Source organism: Rhinoraja longicauda, chromosome 19 (genome assembly GCF_053455715.1).
Source record: "Rhinoraja longicauda isolate Sanriku21f chromosome 19, sRhiLon1.1, whole genome shotgun sequence".
Taxonomy (NCBI): Eukaryota; Metazoa; Chordata; class Chondrichthyes; order Rajiformes; family Arhynchobatidae; genus Rhinoraja; species Rhinoraja longicauda.
Window position 1 is genome coordinate 5,787,455 of NC_135971.1, and position 14,687 is coordinate 5,802,141.

At 47.1% G+C, this 14,687-nt stretch overlaps 3 protein-coding genes across 3 annotated transcripts in view; 2 read left to right on the forward strand and 1 right to left on the reverse strand.

Annotated features, from left to right (window-relative positions):
* The window catches only part of LOC144602606 (zinc-binding protein A33-like), a 313,416-nt gene that overhangs the window by 94,482 nt on the left and 204,247 nt on the right, over positions 1-14,687 (reverse strand). The window lies entirely within an intron of this gene.
* Positions 1-14,687, forward strand: part of LOC144603025 (nuclear factor 7, brain-like) — a 424,775-nt gene that overhangs the window by 9,698 nt on the left and 400,390 nt on the right. The window lies entirely within an intron of this gene.
* On the forward strand, positions 3,045-13,923 carry LOC144603036 (zinc-binding protein A33-like). Its single transcript, XM_078416167.1, has 6 exons — positions 3,045-3,455; positions 3,546-3,641; positions 5,721-5,954; positions 8,438-8,460; positions 8,557-8,672; positions 13,105-13,923. The coding sequence occupies exons 1-6, from the start codon at positions 3,045-3,047 to the stop codon at positions 13,629-13,631; spliced, it is 1,407 nt and encodes a 468-aa protein (XP_078272293.1). The 3' UTR covers positions 13,632-13,923.

A 14,687-nucleotide genomic window follows, 5' to 3' on the forward strand; every position in this document is an offset into this window, starting at 1 on the left:
ACCACTTGTGCCCATGATTATGGTAGAGCATGCATATTCTCCAGCCCCCCCCGATATTTCAAGTACTTCTAAAAATTAACTATCCTTAATACAATTGATCCCCTCTATAGTATACAAATCTTGTTAATAATCATTCATTTACGGATCTTCTTCACCAATTCTCGATGGCAATTCTTCAGCAAATTCTTGTGCTCTGACAAAGTCTTTGAAAAATTTATTTTCTTCAATGTTGATCATGATCTTCAAAGTAGCAGGATGCAGTAAAATGAACTTATATCCTTTCTTCCATAAAATATTTTTTGCCTTATTAAATTCTTTTTTCCTGCTCAACAAGACATTACTAATATCTGGGTAAAAAATTATTTTGGTACCTTCATACTCTATTGGTTTTCCCTGTCTTATATTCATTCCGACTGATTTGAGGACCAATTCTCTATCTCGGTATCTTAAGAATTTAATCAACACAGATCTTGGCTTTTGATTATTCGTAGGTTTCGGTCTTAGAGCCCTATGTGCTCTTTCTATTTCCATCGGTCCTTGTTTATCTATTCCCAGACTAGTCACTATCCAATCTTGAAAAAAATTGATTGGGTCTTCCCCCTCAACTCCCTCTGGCAAGCCAACAATTTTAACATTATTTCTCCTGCTGTAGTTTTCCAAGGCATCCAACTTTTCCACGATCTTTTTGCTTTCAATTGTTGCAGCAGTAATACTATCTTCATTTCTTTCCACTCTGGATTTTAACAATTCGTTCTCCATTTCTATATTATCCACTCTGTTTATCACTGTTTGAAAGTCCCCCTCCATTTTTTTCAAAGTCTTATATATTTCGATATTGTCCTTATGAAGCTCCTTATTATCGTTATGCAGTTCCTTATTATCTATCCTCAATGCTTTCACTTCTTTTTCCATCACTTTGTGAGCTCCTTCAATTTTCGTGAGCCTTTTAATAATTTCTTCAAACATCGCTTTAATTTTAATCTCTGTATCTTCTTGATCCCGTTCTTGTTTGTTTCCACTTTCACTGCTTGATCCCTCATCTTCACTCGATTCCGAAACTTGAGCCTCTCGGCCACCAGAGGGCCATGCCTCTGCGCCTGCTGAGAGCTCCTCAAATCCAGGCCCCTGCTCCGTCGTGGCTGTAGGCCTACCTTCGATTTTCTTTCTTGATACCCTCGGTGGATTTCTTGGCTTCAGTGGCAGCAGTGCTCCCTTCCTTTCTTTCTTGGGGTTCATCAGTACGTTCTTTATACTTTTAACTTTAAATTAAAGTACTTGAATTCTTTTAGTGCGTCTTTTTTTGGTAGTTTAGGGCTTTGTTCTCGGGAGTGCTGAAAAGTTATGTCTACTCAGCCAGACATTGGACACGCCCCCCCTATTCTACCCCTTAATTGAGCTGAAATCAAAAATAGATCTATTCTAGAATATGTATCATGTCTATTGGAATAAAAGGACGGTGGCGGTGACAAACACAATCCGGTATGACAAGAGAAATGAAAAGGAGGGTCCGCAAGACCTACCTGGTTGAATAACTTGAGTAATACATTGTGCTATTATTTGCATTGTTTTTCATCAGCTTCCTGAGTTAATACAAGGCTGTTCTTAATAAACAAAACTTAACCTTCTTATTAAGGAATTAATGTAAGTCAGTGATCAATTTCTCAGGATGTAGATGTCGCGGCACGAACAGCATTTATTGCACATCACTAATCGCCCTCTGAGTAGATCGCTCGGCCATTTCCAAGGACATTTGATCTTCAACCGAGTTGGATCTTTAACAAAATACGAGTGTTGCGCTCATCGCTTTTCAGACAGTTTATTTTTTTCAAGTATCCGAGGCGATTAACTGTATTTAAGGTGCGAAAAAATAATTTACATTGTGTCCCTGGATTGTGCCACTGGATTCCTCGTTCGCCTAAATTAAATCGGTGCCTCGCCACCGCACTCCAACCTCTAGTTGATGCCTCGAGTTCTTGTTTCTTGGTCCTCCAAAATATTCCAAATGGAATTTAAACTGGAGATGGCGGAGTATGGACTTAAGCAAGAAGGGCTTCTTGGAGACGAAGAGCTGCCTTAAATTTAGTTGCCTAATATGTAATTTAGTAGCCTAATATGCAAACCGCCGGGGATTTAAAAAAATTACAACAATAGAAGTCTCAGATACAATAATTACCTTGGCTCCGATCTGGTTGCCACATCGGCCGGCTTGTATGTGCACGATCTCCCGCATGGTAAATGTGTTAATTTGAGTTTAGGGAAGGAACGAAAGTAAGAAAGAGAGAAAGAAAGACGGAAGCCGGACTGTCCCGCTGGTTTGCAGAGTGACCGCGCCGCTCTCAGCAGTTCACCAGTTCCTGTGGGATTGCGGCCCTTCAGTTAATAACCATGTCCAAAACCGGGATTATTCCCGTCACGATCTCACACACCTTTATAAGATCACCCCTCATCCTCCTGCGCTCCAAGGAATAAGGTCCTAATCTGCCCAATCTCTCCCTACAGCGAGGCCCTCAGACCCTGGCAACGTCCTCATAAGTATCTCTACATCTTTTCCAATGTATCCACATTCTTCAAACAGCAGAGTGGACAAAAACTGAACACATTAGTCCACACTGGACATCCTTAATATGAAATGATGCACGGCTTACCCAAATATAGATGCACCTGAAGAATGGAGCGCGAGAGACGAGTGAAATGATGTGGATTAAAATATGTTTTAATAATATTACTTCCATCCTGATCCCGGGCTGTGAACGGAGATGCGGGCGGCGGGTTCCACTGCCCAACAGGTGCAACGCCTCCTCAGTTACACCTCCTTAGCGCTGGTCCCTGTCCCTTTCTGTCCTGCCTTACACAATCCCAGGGCAATCTCTCCGCTTTGGTCTATATTCAGGCCGGTTTAATGTTTAACTGACCCCTCCCTCGAGTGATTAGTTGGAAGTGGCCAGGACACCTTCACACTGAACACTTGCAGACAAATAAGGTCATTGCCGGAGACGGCAGCGCGCGCAGTGGAAAACACTGAACCAGGAAGAGGCGGAGTTACAATGGCTGCGAAAGATTCGGTCGAGAGTTTAACCGAGGAGGTAGTTTGTCCCATCTGCCTGGATTTCTTCACCGATCCGGTAGTACTGGAATGCGGGCACAACTTCTGCCGCTCCTGTATCACACAGAGTTGGGACAGGGAGGAGAGAAACTCCTGCCCGGAATGTAGAGAGGAGTTTACAAACCGCGCCCTCAAAGTAAATCGGGCCTTGGCGAGACTGACTGAGAAAGTTCGAACACTGAGCCTAAATCGGACGGAGAAGGAAAGTAAACTTCACTGCGAGAAACATCAGGAAGAACTGAAGCTGTTTTGTGAGACAGATAAGAAACTGATCTGTGTGATCTGTCGAGATGCGATGGAACACAAGACTCACAGCTTCTTACCGATAGAGGAAGCTGTTGAAATCTACAAGGTAATAGCAAACCGATTTTGATCGCATCATTGTGTGATCTCTTCTTTATTGGCTAACAAATTTCTTCTCTGATCTCACACCCAATGCCAGAATCAGGTGAAATCTTCCTTCGAATCTCTCACAAAAAAGAAATCAGAGATGCAGCAAATGGAGCAGCAACAGCAAGAAAAGATTTCTGGAGTTCTGGTGAGGTTTTCCAATTTTGATTACCAGATCTTGTGCAGTTTTCGTCAACGTGATGTGTGTGTCACGTGAGGACACCTCTCTAAAGCCCAGGAGTCGAGGGTTGGAGCTATGGAGAGTCACTGGGTGGGAAGGCACTTAGATGGAGTGGATGTGGAAAGGATGTTTGCACTGGTGGGACAGTCGAGGACGAGAGGTCATTGCCTCTGTACTAAAGTGCGCACTTTCATAAAGGAGGTGAGGAGGAACTTATTTAGTCAGAGGGTAGTTAATCTGTGTAACTCATTGCGCAGAGGGCTGTGGAGGCCAGCGGATATTTTTGAGGCAGAGAGAGACACATTCCCGATTGGAACAGGTGTCAATTGTTACGGGGTGAAGGCAGGAATATTGGATGAGACCACGAATGAGTGGCGATGTCGACTCGATGAGCCGAATGGCCCAATTCTACTCCTGTCAACTTTCCTCTTTTATCCCTACTAGCGGAATCAATAACCAGGGGACATATGCTTAATGTGAGAGGGGAAAGATTTACTACGAATCTTTTTCACACAACATATGGTGGGGGTATGGGACAGGTTGAGTCAGGTATAACAACGTATACAATACACAAGCTGCTGTGGACCCGTTGGGTCAAAACATCTCCTGCATTTGTGTAGCATCGTCCCCTCCCCCAACCCCCCCCCCCCACTCACCCACTCCGACCCCCTTAACATCAACGGGCCCCACCTGCGCAGGCGCGGACTCGGGCTTCCCATTGTGACATCGGACACGGAGGTATTACTGCGCAGGCGCGGCTGACGCGTAGGGAGAGTGGAAAAGGCATTTATTGAAGTTTAAAAAAAATTAAGTTTAAAAAGTGAATAACTTTTAAAATAGGACAGATATTTGAACCGGACGGCAATGGTGAGTAAGATTTGCCTTATTGTGCGTTTTGGCTCCATTTCGGGTCAAATATGTATATATACAAGATGAGAGGTTTAGTAATATATAGATTTGGACCGCGATATGGATTAGAAAGGTTTAGAATGACTTGGGCCAAAAGCGGGCAGGTAGAACCAGAGTAGGTGCGTCACCTTGGGTGGCATGTGCAAGTTGGACTGCTATTGAGGGCGTGCAGCGTAGGTTTACTAGGTTAATTCCCGGAATGGCGGGACTGTCATATGTTGAAAGACTGGAGCGACTAGGCTTGTATACACTGGAATTTAGAAGGCTGAGAGGAGATCTTATCAAAACGTATAAGATTATTAAGGGGTTGGACACGTTAGAGGCAGGAAACATGTTCCCAATGTTGGGGGAGTCCAGAACAAGGGGCCACAGTTTAAGAATAAGGGGTAGGCCATTTAGAACTGAGATGAGGAAAAACTTTTTCAGTCAGAGAGTTGTGAATCTGTGGAATTCTCTGCCTCAGAAGGCAGCGGAGGCCAATTCTCTGAATGCATTCAAGAGAGAGCTAGATAGAGCTCTTAAGGATAGTGGAGTCAGGGGGTATGGGGAGAAGGCAGGAACGGGGTACTGATTGAGAATGATCAGCCATGATCACATTGAATGGTGGTGCTGGCTCGAAGGGCCGAATGGCCTCCACCTGCACCTATTGTCTATTGTCTATTGACTTGTTTCCACACAGTCACCTATGTGACTCTACGCCTTGCTGGTGTCTCCTTCTTCTGGTGACATGGTTCTAGTCTGATCTCGGAGCTGTCCGTGTTATTTACGCATTCTCCCTGTGACAGCGAGGGATTCATATCACATCCCAAAGTCAGGTGGGTTAGATGACCAGGTGGAAACTGCATGTTATGCTCGTGAAAGTGGGCGGTGGGCGAATGAGTGGGAATGAAGGGGCAGGCGAAATGGAATAAGCATTAAGATACGCTTTTGATTTGCCACGGTAATTAAAGACACGGATTAAATCAAGTGAATGGGACTATCGTAGATGTCTACAAAGGGCAGCAAGGACATGGTGGGCCAAATGATTTATTATTGTGCTCCATGCCACAAGGGTAATTGGTCAACTAACCCCTCCCATATCGTTAGGAAACACAATAGAGTAATATGACATATTGATCTTCACCTTCCCTTTCACAGGAACAGTCACACGATTTACAGTCACAGATGACATCCCATTTCGCTGAACTGCACCAGATTCTCACTGAGAAAGAGCGATGCGTGCTGGCGGATATCCGGGAAGAAGAGGAGAAGATTCGACACCCAATGGAGAAAAGTCTTCAAGAGATTCAAGCGAATTTAAATTCGATCCAAAAGGAACTCTCAACGTTGCAGAATCAGATGGATCAAAAAGACAACGGGATATTTCTGAAGGTGAGCGGTTACCCTGCTGTTAGGCGAAGTGAAACTGCACAGTCACAACATGGTGGGTGACATTTCTGAAATTAATGCATCATTTACCAGTAATTCAGAGCTGGGTCAATGTTCCGTCTGTTCCAGTGCCGTGCTGCTGTTCTTCCCAAACGAAAGGACCTCCTGATTAAACTGTGGGATCTCAACACGGCCTGCAAACCCCTTGAGAAAGAGTCGCTGTGACCTTGTCACTGAGTTAGTGAACGTGTAATATTTCCCCGAAAAGAAGGAAAATCTGCAGGGATCATAAGACCATGGGGGAAGTCTTTTGTATGGTCAGCATTAGAGGGAAAGGAGTTTGTGGCATTAGAGTATCCCCGTGAAGGCAGTCTAATGATTTTAGCCTGGGATACACATTGGAATCTGACCTCCTCAACAGCACTTAATTGGACGAAGGGATTAAAAGTACCATTAGCAAATTTGCAGATGATACTAAGCTGGGGGGTAGTGTGAATTGTGAGGAAGATGCAATAAGGCTGCAGGGTGACTTGGACAGGTTGTGTGATTGGGCGGATACATGGCAGATGCAGTTTAATGTAGATAAGTGTGAGGTTATTCACTTTGGAAGTAAGAATAGAAAGGCAGATTATTATCTGAATGGTGTCAAGTTAGGAGAAGGGGGAGTTCAACGAGATCTGGGTGTCCTAGTGCATCAGTCAATGAAAGGAAGCATGCAGGTACAGCAGGCAGTGAAGAAAGCCAATGGAATGTTGGCCTTCATAACAAGAGGAGTTGAGTATAGGAGCAAAGAGGTCCTTCTACAGTTGTACCGGGCCCTGGTGAGACCGCACCTGGAGTACTGTGTGCAGTTTTGGTCTCCAAATTTGAGGACGGATATTCTTGCTATGGAGGGCGTGCAGCGTAGGTTCACTAGGTTAATTCCCGGAATGGCGGGACTGTCGTATGTTGAAAGGCTGGAGCGATTGGGCTTGTATACACTGGAATTTAGAAGGATGAGGGGGGATCTTATTGAAACATATAAGATAATTAGAGATTGGACACATTAGAGGCTGGAAACATGTTCCCAATGTTGGGGGAGTCCAGAACAAGGGGCCACAGTTTAAGAATAAGGGGTAGGCCAATTAGAACGGAGATGAGGAAGAACTTTTTCAGTCAGAGAGTGGTGAAGGTGTGGAATTCTCTGCCTCAGAAGGCAGTGCAGGCCAGTTCGTTGGATGCTTTCAAGGGAGAGCTGGATAGAGCTCTTAAGGATAGCAGAGTGAGGGGGTATGGGGAGAAGGCAGGAACGGGGTACTGATTGAGAGTGATCAGCCATGATCGCATTGAATGGCGGTGCTGGCTCGAAGGGCTGAATGGCCTACTCCTGCACCTATTGTCTATTGTCTATTGTCTTTTGACCTGTCCTATCCCTAGTTATCCTTCTGCTCTTAAAGGGGAATGTTCGCCGCCGGTTATTCTTTTGCTGGTAATACACTTGTAGAATCTTGTCGAGGGGGTTGTCACAATTATCCGACCCACATCATGAGCACCTTGCTCATGACGTTAACCATGAAACGATGTTACAGCAATGGAGGCAACACAAAAGTGAATCATCGGGATCATTGCAGGATGATGGGGTTGTCTCATCAGCTATCCTTATCGAGGTTGGATCGATATTCCTTGCAGTTTAAAAGGATGAAGAGTCGTTTTACAATTGTCTCCAAGGTCCAAGACTGGACAGAGGGCAGTGAATCTCTGGAATTCTCCAACCCAGAGACATTTGGGGATTTAAACTGTTGGCAGTATTTGAACCAGAAGGAGAGACATTTTTGTTGTTGAAACTTCCAGGAATTGAACATGAGGGGAATGGGGAAAAAGGGGGAGTTCTGCCCTGGGCAAGATTATCCATGGCCACATTGTGGGGATTAGCATTGAAATCTAGAATGTGGCAGACACATCATCGTTTGTCATCTGTTATCCATGAATTGGACCTGAAGGGAATGGGGCAAACAGGGGCAAATCTCTTGTGCTTATCCAGCTTCCCCTTCAATGTATCTCCAGCATTGGCTTCGGCCACTTTTGTGTGATTGCGTTCCACGTTCCCTTTGCTGCATTACTAATGGGATTTATTAAAGGCCATCCCATATTTCATCTTTGAATTTTGTTCTCCCTAAAAGTAGGAATACTGTTAGTCGCCCCACCCACTTCAATCCACAGATAATCTTAAATCGTTCCACCCCTTCATTCCCTGCCATCTTCTTCAGATAACACCCAACCATCTTCTCATTCTTCCCCGTAACATGCCCCCTCTCAATGATGGCATAATTCTCATGTGCGTTCCGTGTGTTCTTTGTCCCTACGGAAATACTGTATCCACTTTATTGTGTGGCTGCCGCAATAAGAGTTGGTAAATACGAATCTTGTGGCAATTTGCTTGCCATTTTGGTTGTCGGGATGCAGATATTCTGGCCCAGTTATTCAGATTTGTGTTTTGTTTCTTTCAGGAGGCAGCTGGTCGGAAAAGGAGGTAGGATACACTCTTGATTGAAACGGTGCATGTTTTTGTAGAACAGCTCCGAAATTGTTGAAGATCAGATTCTAACCAGCTGTTAAATATTTGCAGGGTTAGTGATGAGGCTAATACATTGTCAGTGACAGACAGGGCCTTGCCGATTGAAAAGATTCATCGCCACTTTGTGTTGAACACGTTGTGGAGAGAAGCCTGTGTCATTCAACGAGGTAAAACTTGTTCAGTTTCCATTCTTATTGATTACACCACAAATGTAAGCATTGCGCAGTAATTGTACCCGCCTCCGCCTCTGACATCTCGTTGTATCTCTCGACCATTCACCATCTGAAAACATTGACCTTCACTGCCTTTCCCAATTTTACCATCTCACCTTAAACTGATGCCCTCAATCTTTAGACTTCAGAAAATTCTGTCTTCCATTCTTCAGCCGATTATACCCGCTAATTAAGATCACTCTTCATCTCAGATAAACTTCTTCTCTGTCCATGACGCCATCAATGTTAGTGTCCTCCACAAACCTATTAACCATGCCACCCACATACTCACACAAAGCGCCCATATAAATAACGACCAACAATGGACAGAGCATCAAGCTCTATGGCACACCCTTTGTGAGAGCCTCCAGTGTGCATCCCTCCACCAACAACCTGCTGTCTTCTGACTTCAGGCCATGGCTGTGCTCCATTGTGTAACTCGCCCTGTATTCTATCAGATCCAAACATCTAGACCGCGTACCATGCAGAGGGTTGAAGTTGGTTCTCCAGCATGGCAGTAAATATCTGGAATTGTGTGACCTAATTAATGGCGTCAGACCAGATTTTTGGATATATGTCAAGGGAAAATAGTTGGATATGGGATAGATCATTAAACTGCGGGTTATGGGGACGTCACACTGAAGAGGAATTGGAGCCATCTTAGATCAGCCATGATCACATTGAACAGAGGATGTGCCTGAGGAGCGGCGCCTACTCCCGTATCTACTTTCTTCCTGTCATGTTTTTTTCTACTTAAACAAAGATACGCTTTGCACTGAGGAATGCAGCAACGATTGACAATACTTATTTCTGTGATGATATGTGTTGTGCGGGTGAGATTGAGTAGACTCGGCCTGTGTACTCAGCTTGAGTAGACTCAGCTAGATAGAGCTCTTAAGGATAGCGGAGTCAGGGGGTATGGTGAGAAAGCAGGAACGGGGTACTGATTGAGAATGATCAGCCATGATCACACTGAATGGCGGTGCTGGCTCGAAGGGCCGAATGGCCTACTCCTGCACCTATTGTCTACTCGAGAGTTCAGTTGTATTTGAGGAGATCTGACTGTTCAGTGGGCTGGGTGTAGCGGGGTTGTCCCCCCTGTCTGAGGGGTCTGAAGCCAGCAGCCACCCTCTCAGAATGTGGGCTGGACCATTTAGGACAGAGATAAGGAGTCATTATAAGAAAATAACTGCAGATGCTGGTAGAAATCGATTTATTCACAAAATGCTGGAGTAACTCAGCAGGTCAGGCAGCATCTCGGGAGAGAAGGAATGGGTGACGTTTCGGGTAGAGACCCTTCCTCAGACTGATGTCAGGGGGCGGGACAAAGGAAGGATATAGGTGGAGACAGGAAGATAGAGGGAGATCTGGGAAGGAGGAGGGGAAGGGAGGGACAGAGGAACTATCTAAAGTTGGAAAAGTCAATGTTCATACCACTGGGCTGCAAACTGCCCAGGCGAAATATGAGGTGCTGTTCCTCCAATTTCCGGTGGGCCTCACTATGGCACTGGAGGAGGCCCATGACAGAAAGGTCAGACTGGGAATGGGAGGGGGAGTTGAAGTGCTCGGCCACCGGGAGATCAGTTTGGTTAATGCGGTCCGAGCGCAGGTGTTCAGCGAAGCGATCGCCGAGCCTGCGCTTGGTTTCGCCGATGTAAATAAGTTGACATCTAGAGCAGCGGATGCAATAGATGAGGTTGGAGGAGGTGCAGATGAACCTTTGTTTCACCGGGAAAGACTGTTTGGGTCCTTGGATGGAGTTGAGGGGGGAGTTAAAGGGACAGGTGTTGCACCTCGTGTGGTTGCAGGGGAAAGTGCCCGGGGTTGGGGTAGGAAGGGACGAGTGGACCAGGGAGTTACGGAGGGAACGGTCTCTGCGGAACGCAGAGAGGGGAGGGGATGGGAAGATATGGCCAGTGGTGGGGTCCCGTTGTAGGTGACGGAAATGTTGGTGGATGATATGTTGGATCCGCTGGCTGGTGGGGTGGAAGGTGAGAACGAGGGGATTCTGTCCTTGTTGCGAGTGGGGGGAGGGGGAGCAAGAGCGGAGCTGCGGGATGTAGAAGAGACCCTAGTGAGAGCCTCATCTATAATGGAGGAGGGGAAGCCCCGTTTTCTGAAGAACAAGGACATCTCGGAAGCCCTAGTGTGAAACACCTCATCCCGGGCGCAGATGCAGCGTAGACGGAGGAATTTGGAGTAGGGGATAGACTTTTTGCAGGGGACCGGGTGGGAAGAAGTCAGTGCGAGTCAGTGGATTTATAGTAAATGTCCGTCACTAGTCTGTCTCCTGTGATGGAGATGGTGAGGTCCAGAAACGGGAGGGAGATGTCAGAGATAGTCCAGGTATATTTAAGGGCAGGATCGAAATTGGAGGTGATGTGTATGAAGTCAGTGAGTTCTGCATGGGTGCAAGAGGTAGCACCAATGCAGTCGTCGATGTAGCGGAGGTAGAGTCATTGGAGTTATTGCTGCACGCAATGAGGTAGAGTCATGGAGTCATTGCTGCACGCAAAGTCTGGGGAGCCTTAGGAATTCCCTGCACTGGTGGCTGTGAAGACTCAGCCTTTCAGTACTCTTGGAGCCAGAGAGCCATGGTTGTACATTACAGGGTCAGGCCCTTCAGCCCATCGTGTCCATGTCCATCTTTTTTCCGGGCCAAATAGAACCGTGTTATTTTATGCTTTGATTGCTAAATCGCAATGCCTCTGAAATGTCGTGATGACATCTGATTCCACCACCTACTTGGGCAAAATATTCCAGTTATTAACATCTCTTTGTGTAAAGAAAACTGCGTCCTCCAGTATTGATATACCTGCATGACAATAAAGTATCGGTGATCTAGCCTATATCCTGCTGCAGACTTTGACAGACTTCCTTGCTGTCCACAATAATACCCGTTCTCCACAAACTCAGTAATTACACCTTCTACCTCCAACCACCAAATCAGTTATGGATCCATTTTACCAACTCGTCTTGGATCGCACCTGCCTTCGCTTTCTGGACCAGCCTTACATGCGGAATATTGTCAAGTCCCTCAGTGAAGTTCATATATTGCTTCACAATGAGATCAGAGTGTTCTTGGTTGCACAGACGCATCAAATCCACCCTCCAATAAATAAAGCAAGTAACCAGTAGCAGATTGCCTCGCCCGTCCAGTCCACTCCCGTTCAGTGTGATCACGGCAACTCCACCCCACATTTCTACCTCCTCTTTAACCACCTCCAATTACCCCTCACACCAGTCTCATCATCTTCCAATCTGCCTCTTCCTCACCATCTACCGGCAAGATATTTGAATACCCGCCTTATTTCTCCATCCACACCCGCAATGTGGGGTGGAGTTGCCGTGATCACACTGAACGGGAGTGGACTGGAGTCTGGAGCATCAAGCGGGTGGGTGACAAGTGCATCAGTCACTGAAAGGAAGCATGCAGGTACAGCAGGCAGTGAAGAAAGCCAATGGAATGTTGGCCTTCGTTACAAGAGGAGTTGAGTATAGGAGCAAAGAGGTCCTTCTACAGTTGTACCGGGCCCTGGTGAGACCGCACCTGGAGTACTGTGTGCAGTTTTGGTCTCCAAATTTGAGGAAGGATATTCTTGCTATTGAGGGCGTGCAGCGTAGGTTTACTAGGTTGATTCCCGGAATGGCGGGACTGTCGTATGTTGAAAGGCTGGAGCAATTAGGCTTGTATACACTGGAATTTAGAAGGATGAGGGGGGATCTTATTGAAACATTACACGATAATTAGGGGATTGGACACACTAGAGGCAGGAAACAGGTTCCCAATGTTGGGGGAGTACAGAACAAGGGGCCACAGTTTAAGAATAAGGGGTAGGCCATTTAGAACGGAGATGAGGAAGAAATTTTTCAGTCAGAGAGTGGTGAAGGTGTGGAATTCTCTGCCTCAGCAGGCAGTGGAGGCCAGTTCGTTGGATGCTTTCAAGAGAGAGCTGGATAGAGCTCTTAAGGATAGCGGAGTGAGGGGGTATGGGGAGAAGGCAGGAACGGGGTACTGATTGAGAGTGATCAGCCATGATCGCATTGAATGGCGGTGCGTACAGGCTCGAAGGGCTGAATGGCCTACGCCTGCACCTATTGTCTATTGTCTATCTCTCGTTCAACCTCACTTTCCGCATTCGTCCTCCCCTTCCCCCTCCCGTTCCCTATAACCCGCGGGATTTCCCCTCTCCAGCCCGGTTAAAAACTCCGGGAGAGATGTCTGTTGTCCACCCGATGTGGTTGTGGGTGAAACCCCGGGCAGGGTTTCAGTTGTCCACCCGCCTGTGCCTGAGGCCGAGCGGCCTCTCCCCCGGTCCCGGGGCCGCGCTGCCCGAGTCTCCCCCCGACCCCCGGGGACTCTCTGATTCTCTGCTTCTCCCCCCAGTCTCCGTCACCCTGGATGTGGAAACAGCGCATGCGCAGCTCGAGGTGTCTGAGGATCGGAAGAGGGTGAGATGGACCGGGACCGAGAGGAGTCTCCCTGACACCGGGAAGAGGTTTACAGGCTGGCTGTGTGTGCTGGGATCGGAGGGATTCACATCGGGGAGACATTACTGGGAGGTGGAGGGGAGTGAGGGCTGGAGTCTGGGAGTCGCCGCAGAGTCTGTGGAGAGGAAGGGAACGGTCACACTGACCCCGGAGACTGGAGTCTGGAGCATCGAGCGGTGGGATGACGAGTTTGATGCAGTCACCTCCCCTCCATCCCGTCTCCCCGCCCGTCCCATCCCCGGGAGGGTGGGAGTTTATCTCAGTTACGAGTCCGGGACTGTTTCATTTTACGACGCGGACACCAAGTCCCATCTCCACACCTTCACTGGGAATAAATTCACGGAGAAACTTTATCCTTTCTTCAAGACTTGGGATGTAAACCAGTGGCTGAGAATCTGCTCCGGTTCCGCTCCGGGTGTGTAAAAGGGTCGGGTCCCGGGACCGGCGTCAGGAGCGGGGCTCAGGGGCTGTGGGGCAGAAACCCGGTGGACAACAGGTCGGCGCTGAACGGCTCCCATTTAATCCCCAAATTCCGCGTCGTAAAAAAAACCCCAGTGAGCGCGGAAATAAAACCAGGGGGAATGTAAATGTGGGAAGAGAGAAATAAACAGCAAGTGGAATCAGAGCTGTCGATCCGTTCATTTTAACGCGTTAACCGCGTCCGGCAACGGAACAGAAATTACTTTTGTGAAAATATTTTTTAAATGTAATGGGATTGGACCCTTCTCGTCAAAAGTCGCTACGGTATTATTAACTCCGTTCAATGACTAGTTCAATGTAATAGATACAGTTCATGTTACTTCAGTGATTTGGAAAATGTACACAACCATTGACACACACGACAAGCTAATTGAAAGATCGCGTTTATTTGAATGATGTGCATTGTTGCTTCCAATACTGTAATTGAAATAAACTCAAAATTACTTGGACTGTACAGATTGCTTTTGAATTCTTTTGAAATCTACTGAACGGGGAGACAGCAGTTTAGTTTGCTTCAGTTTAGATTGGAGATACAGCGCGGAAACAGGCCCCTCGGCCCACCGAGTCCGCACCGACCAGCGATCCCCGCACATTAACACTACCCTACACACTCCCTCTCTCTTCCCCTCTCTCTCTCTCTCCCCCTCTCTCCCCCCCCCTCTCTCTCTCTCCCCCCCCCTCTCTCTCTCTCTCTCTCTCTCTCGGTCTCTCTCTCTCTCTCTCTCTCTTTCTCTCTCGTATTTGATCCATTCCACCATCGAGGGTAGGGGCGGATATTCAGTTCACGGTGTGGTTCCCCTCGACCACCCGGCCATCAGCCTCTGTCTTGCACGCCTTGATCAACTGGTCATGATTATTGGGGATGTAGAGCTCAAAGCAGTTCTGTGCGGTAGAGAGAGAGAGGGAGCGAGAGGGAGTGGGAAAGAGAGAGAGAGAGGGAGAGATTGAATGTTGACGCATTTTTGAGTTGTACAGGGCCCTGATGAGACCACACCTGGA

Bases quoted from the DNA above. Each gene is read 5' to 3' on its own strand.
- LOC144603036 (XM_078416167.1), top strand. From the start codon at position 3,045: ATGGCTGCGAAAGATTCGGTCGAGAGTTTAACCGAGGAGGTAGTTTGT. The intron at 3,456-3,545 runs GTAATAGCAAAC...ACCCAATGCCAG, and splicing joins AAGCTGTTGAAATCTACAAG to AATCAGGTGAAATCTTCCTT. The intron at 5,955-8,437 runs GTGAGCGGTTAC...TGTTTCTTTCAG, and splicing joins ACAACGGGATATTTCTGAAG to GAGGCAGCTGGTCGGAAAAG.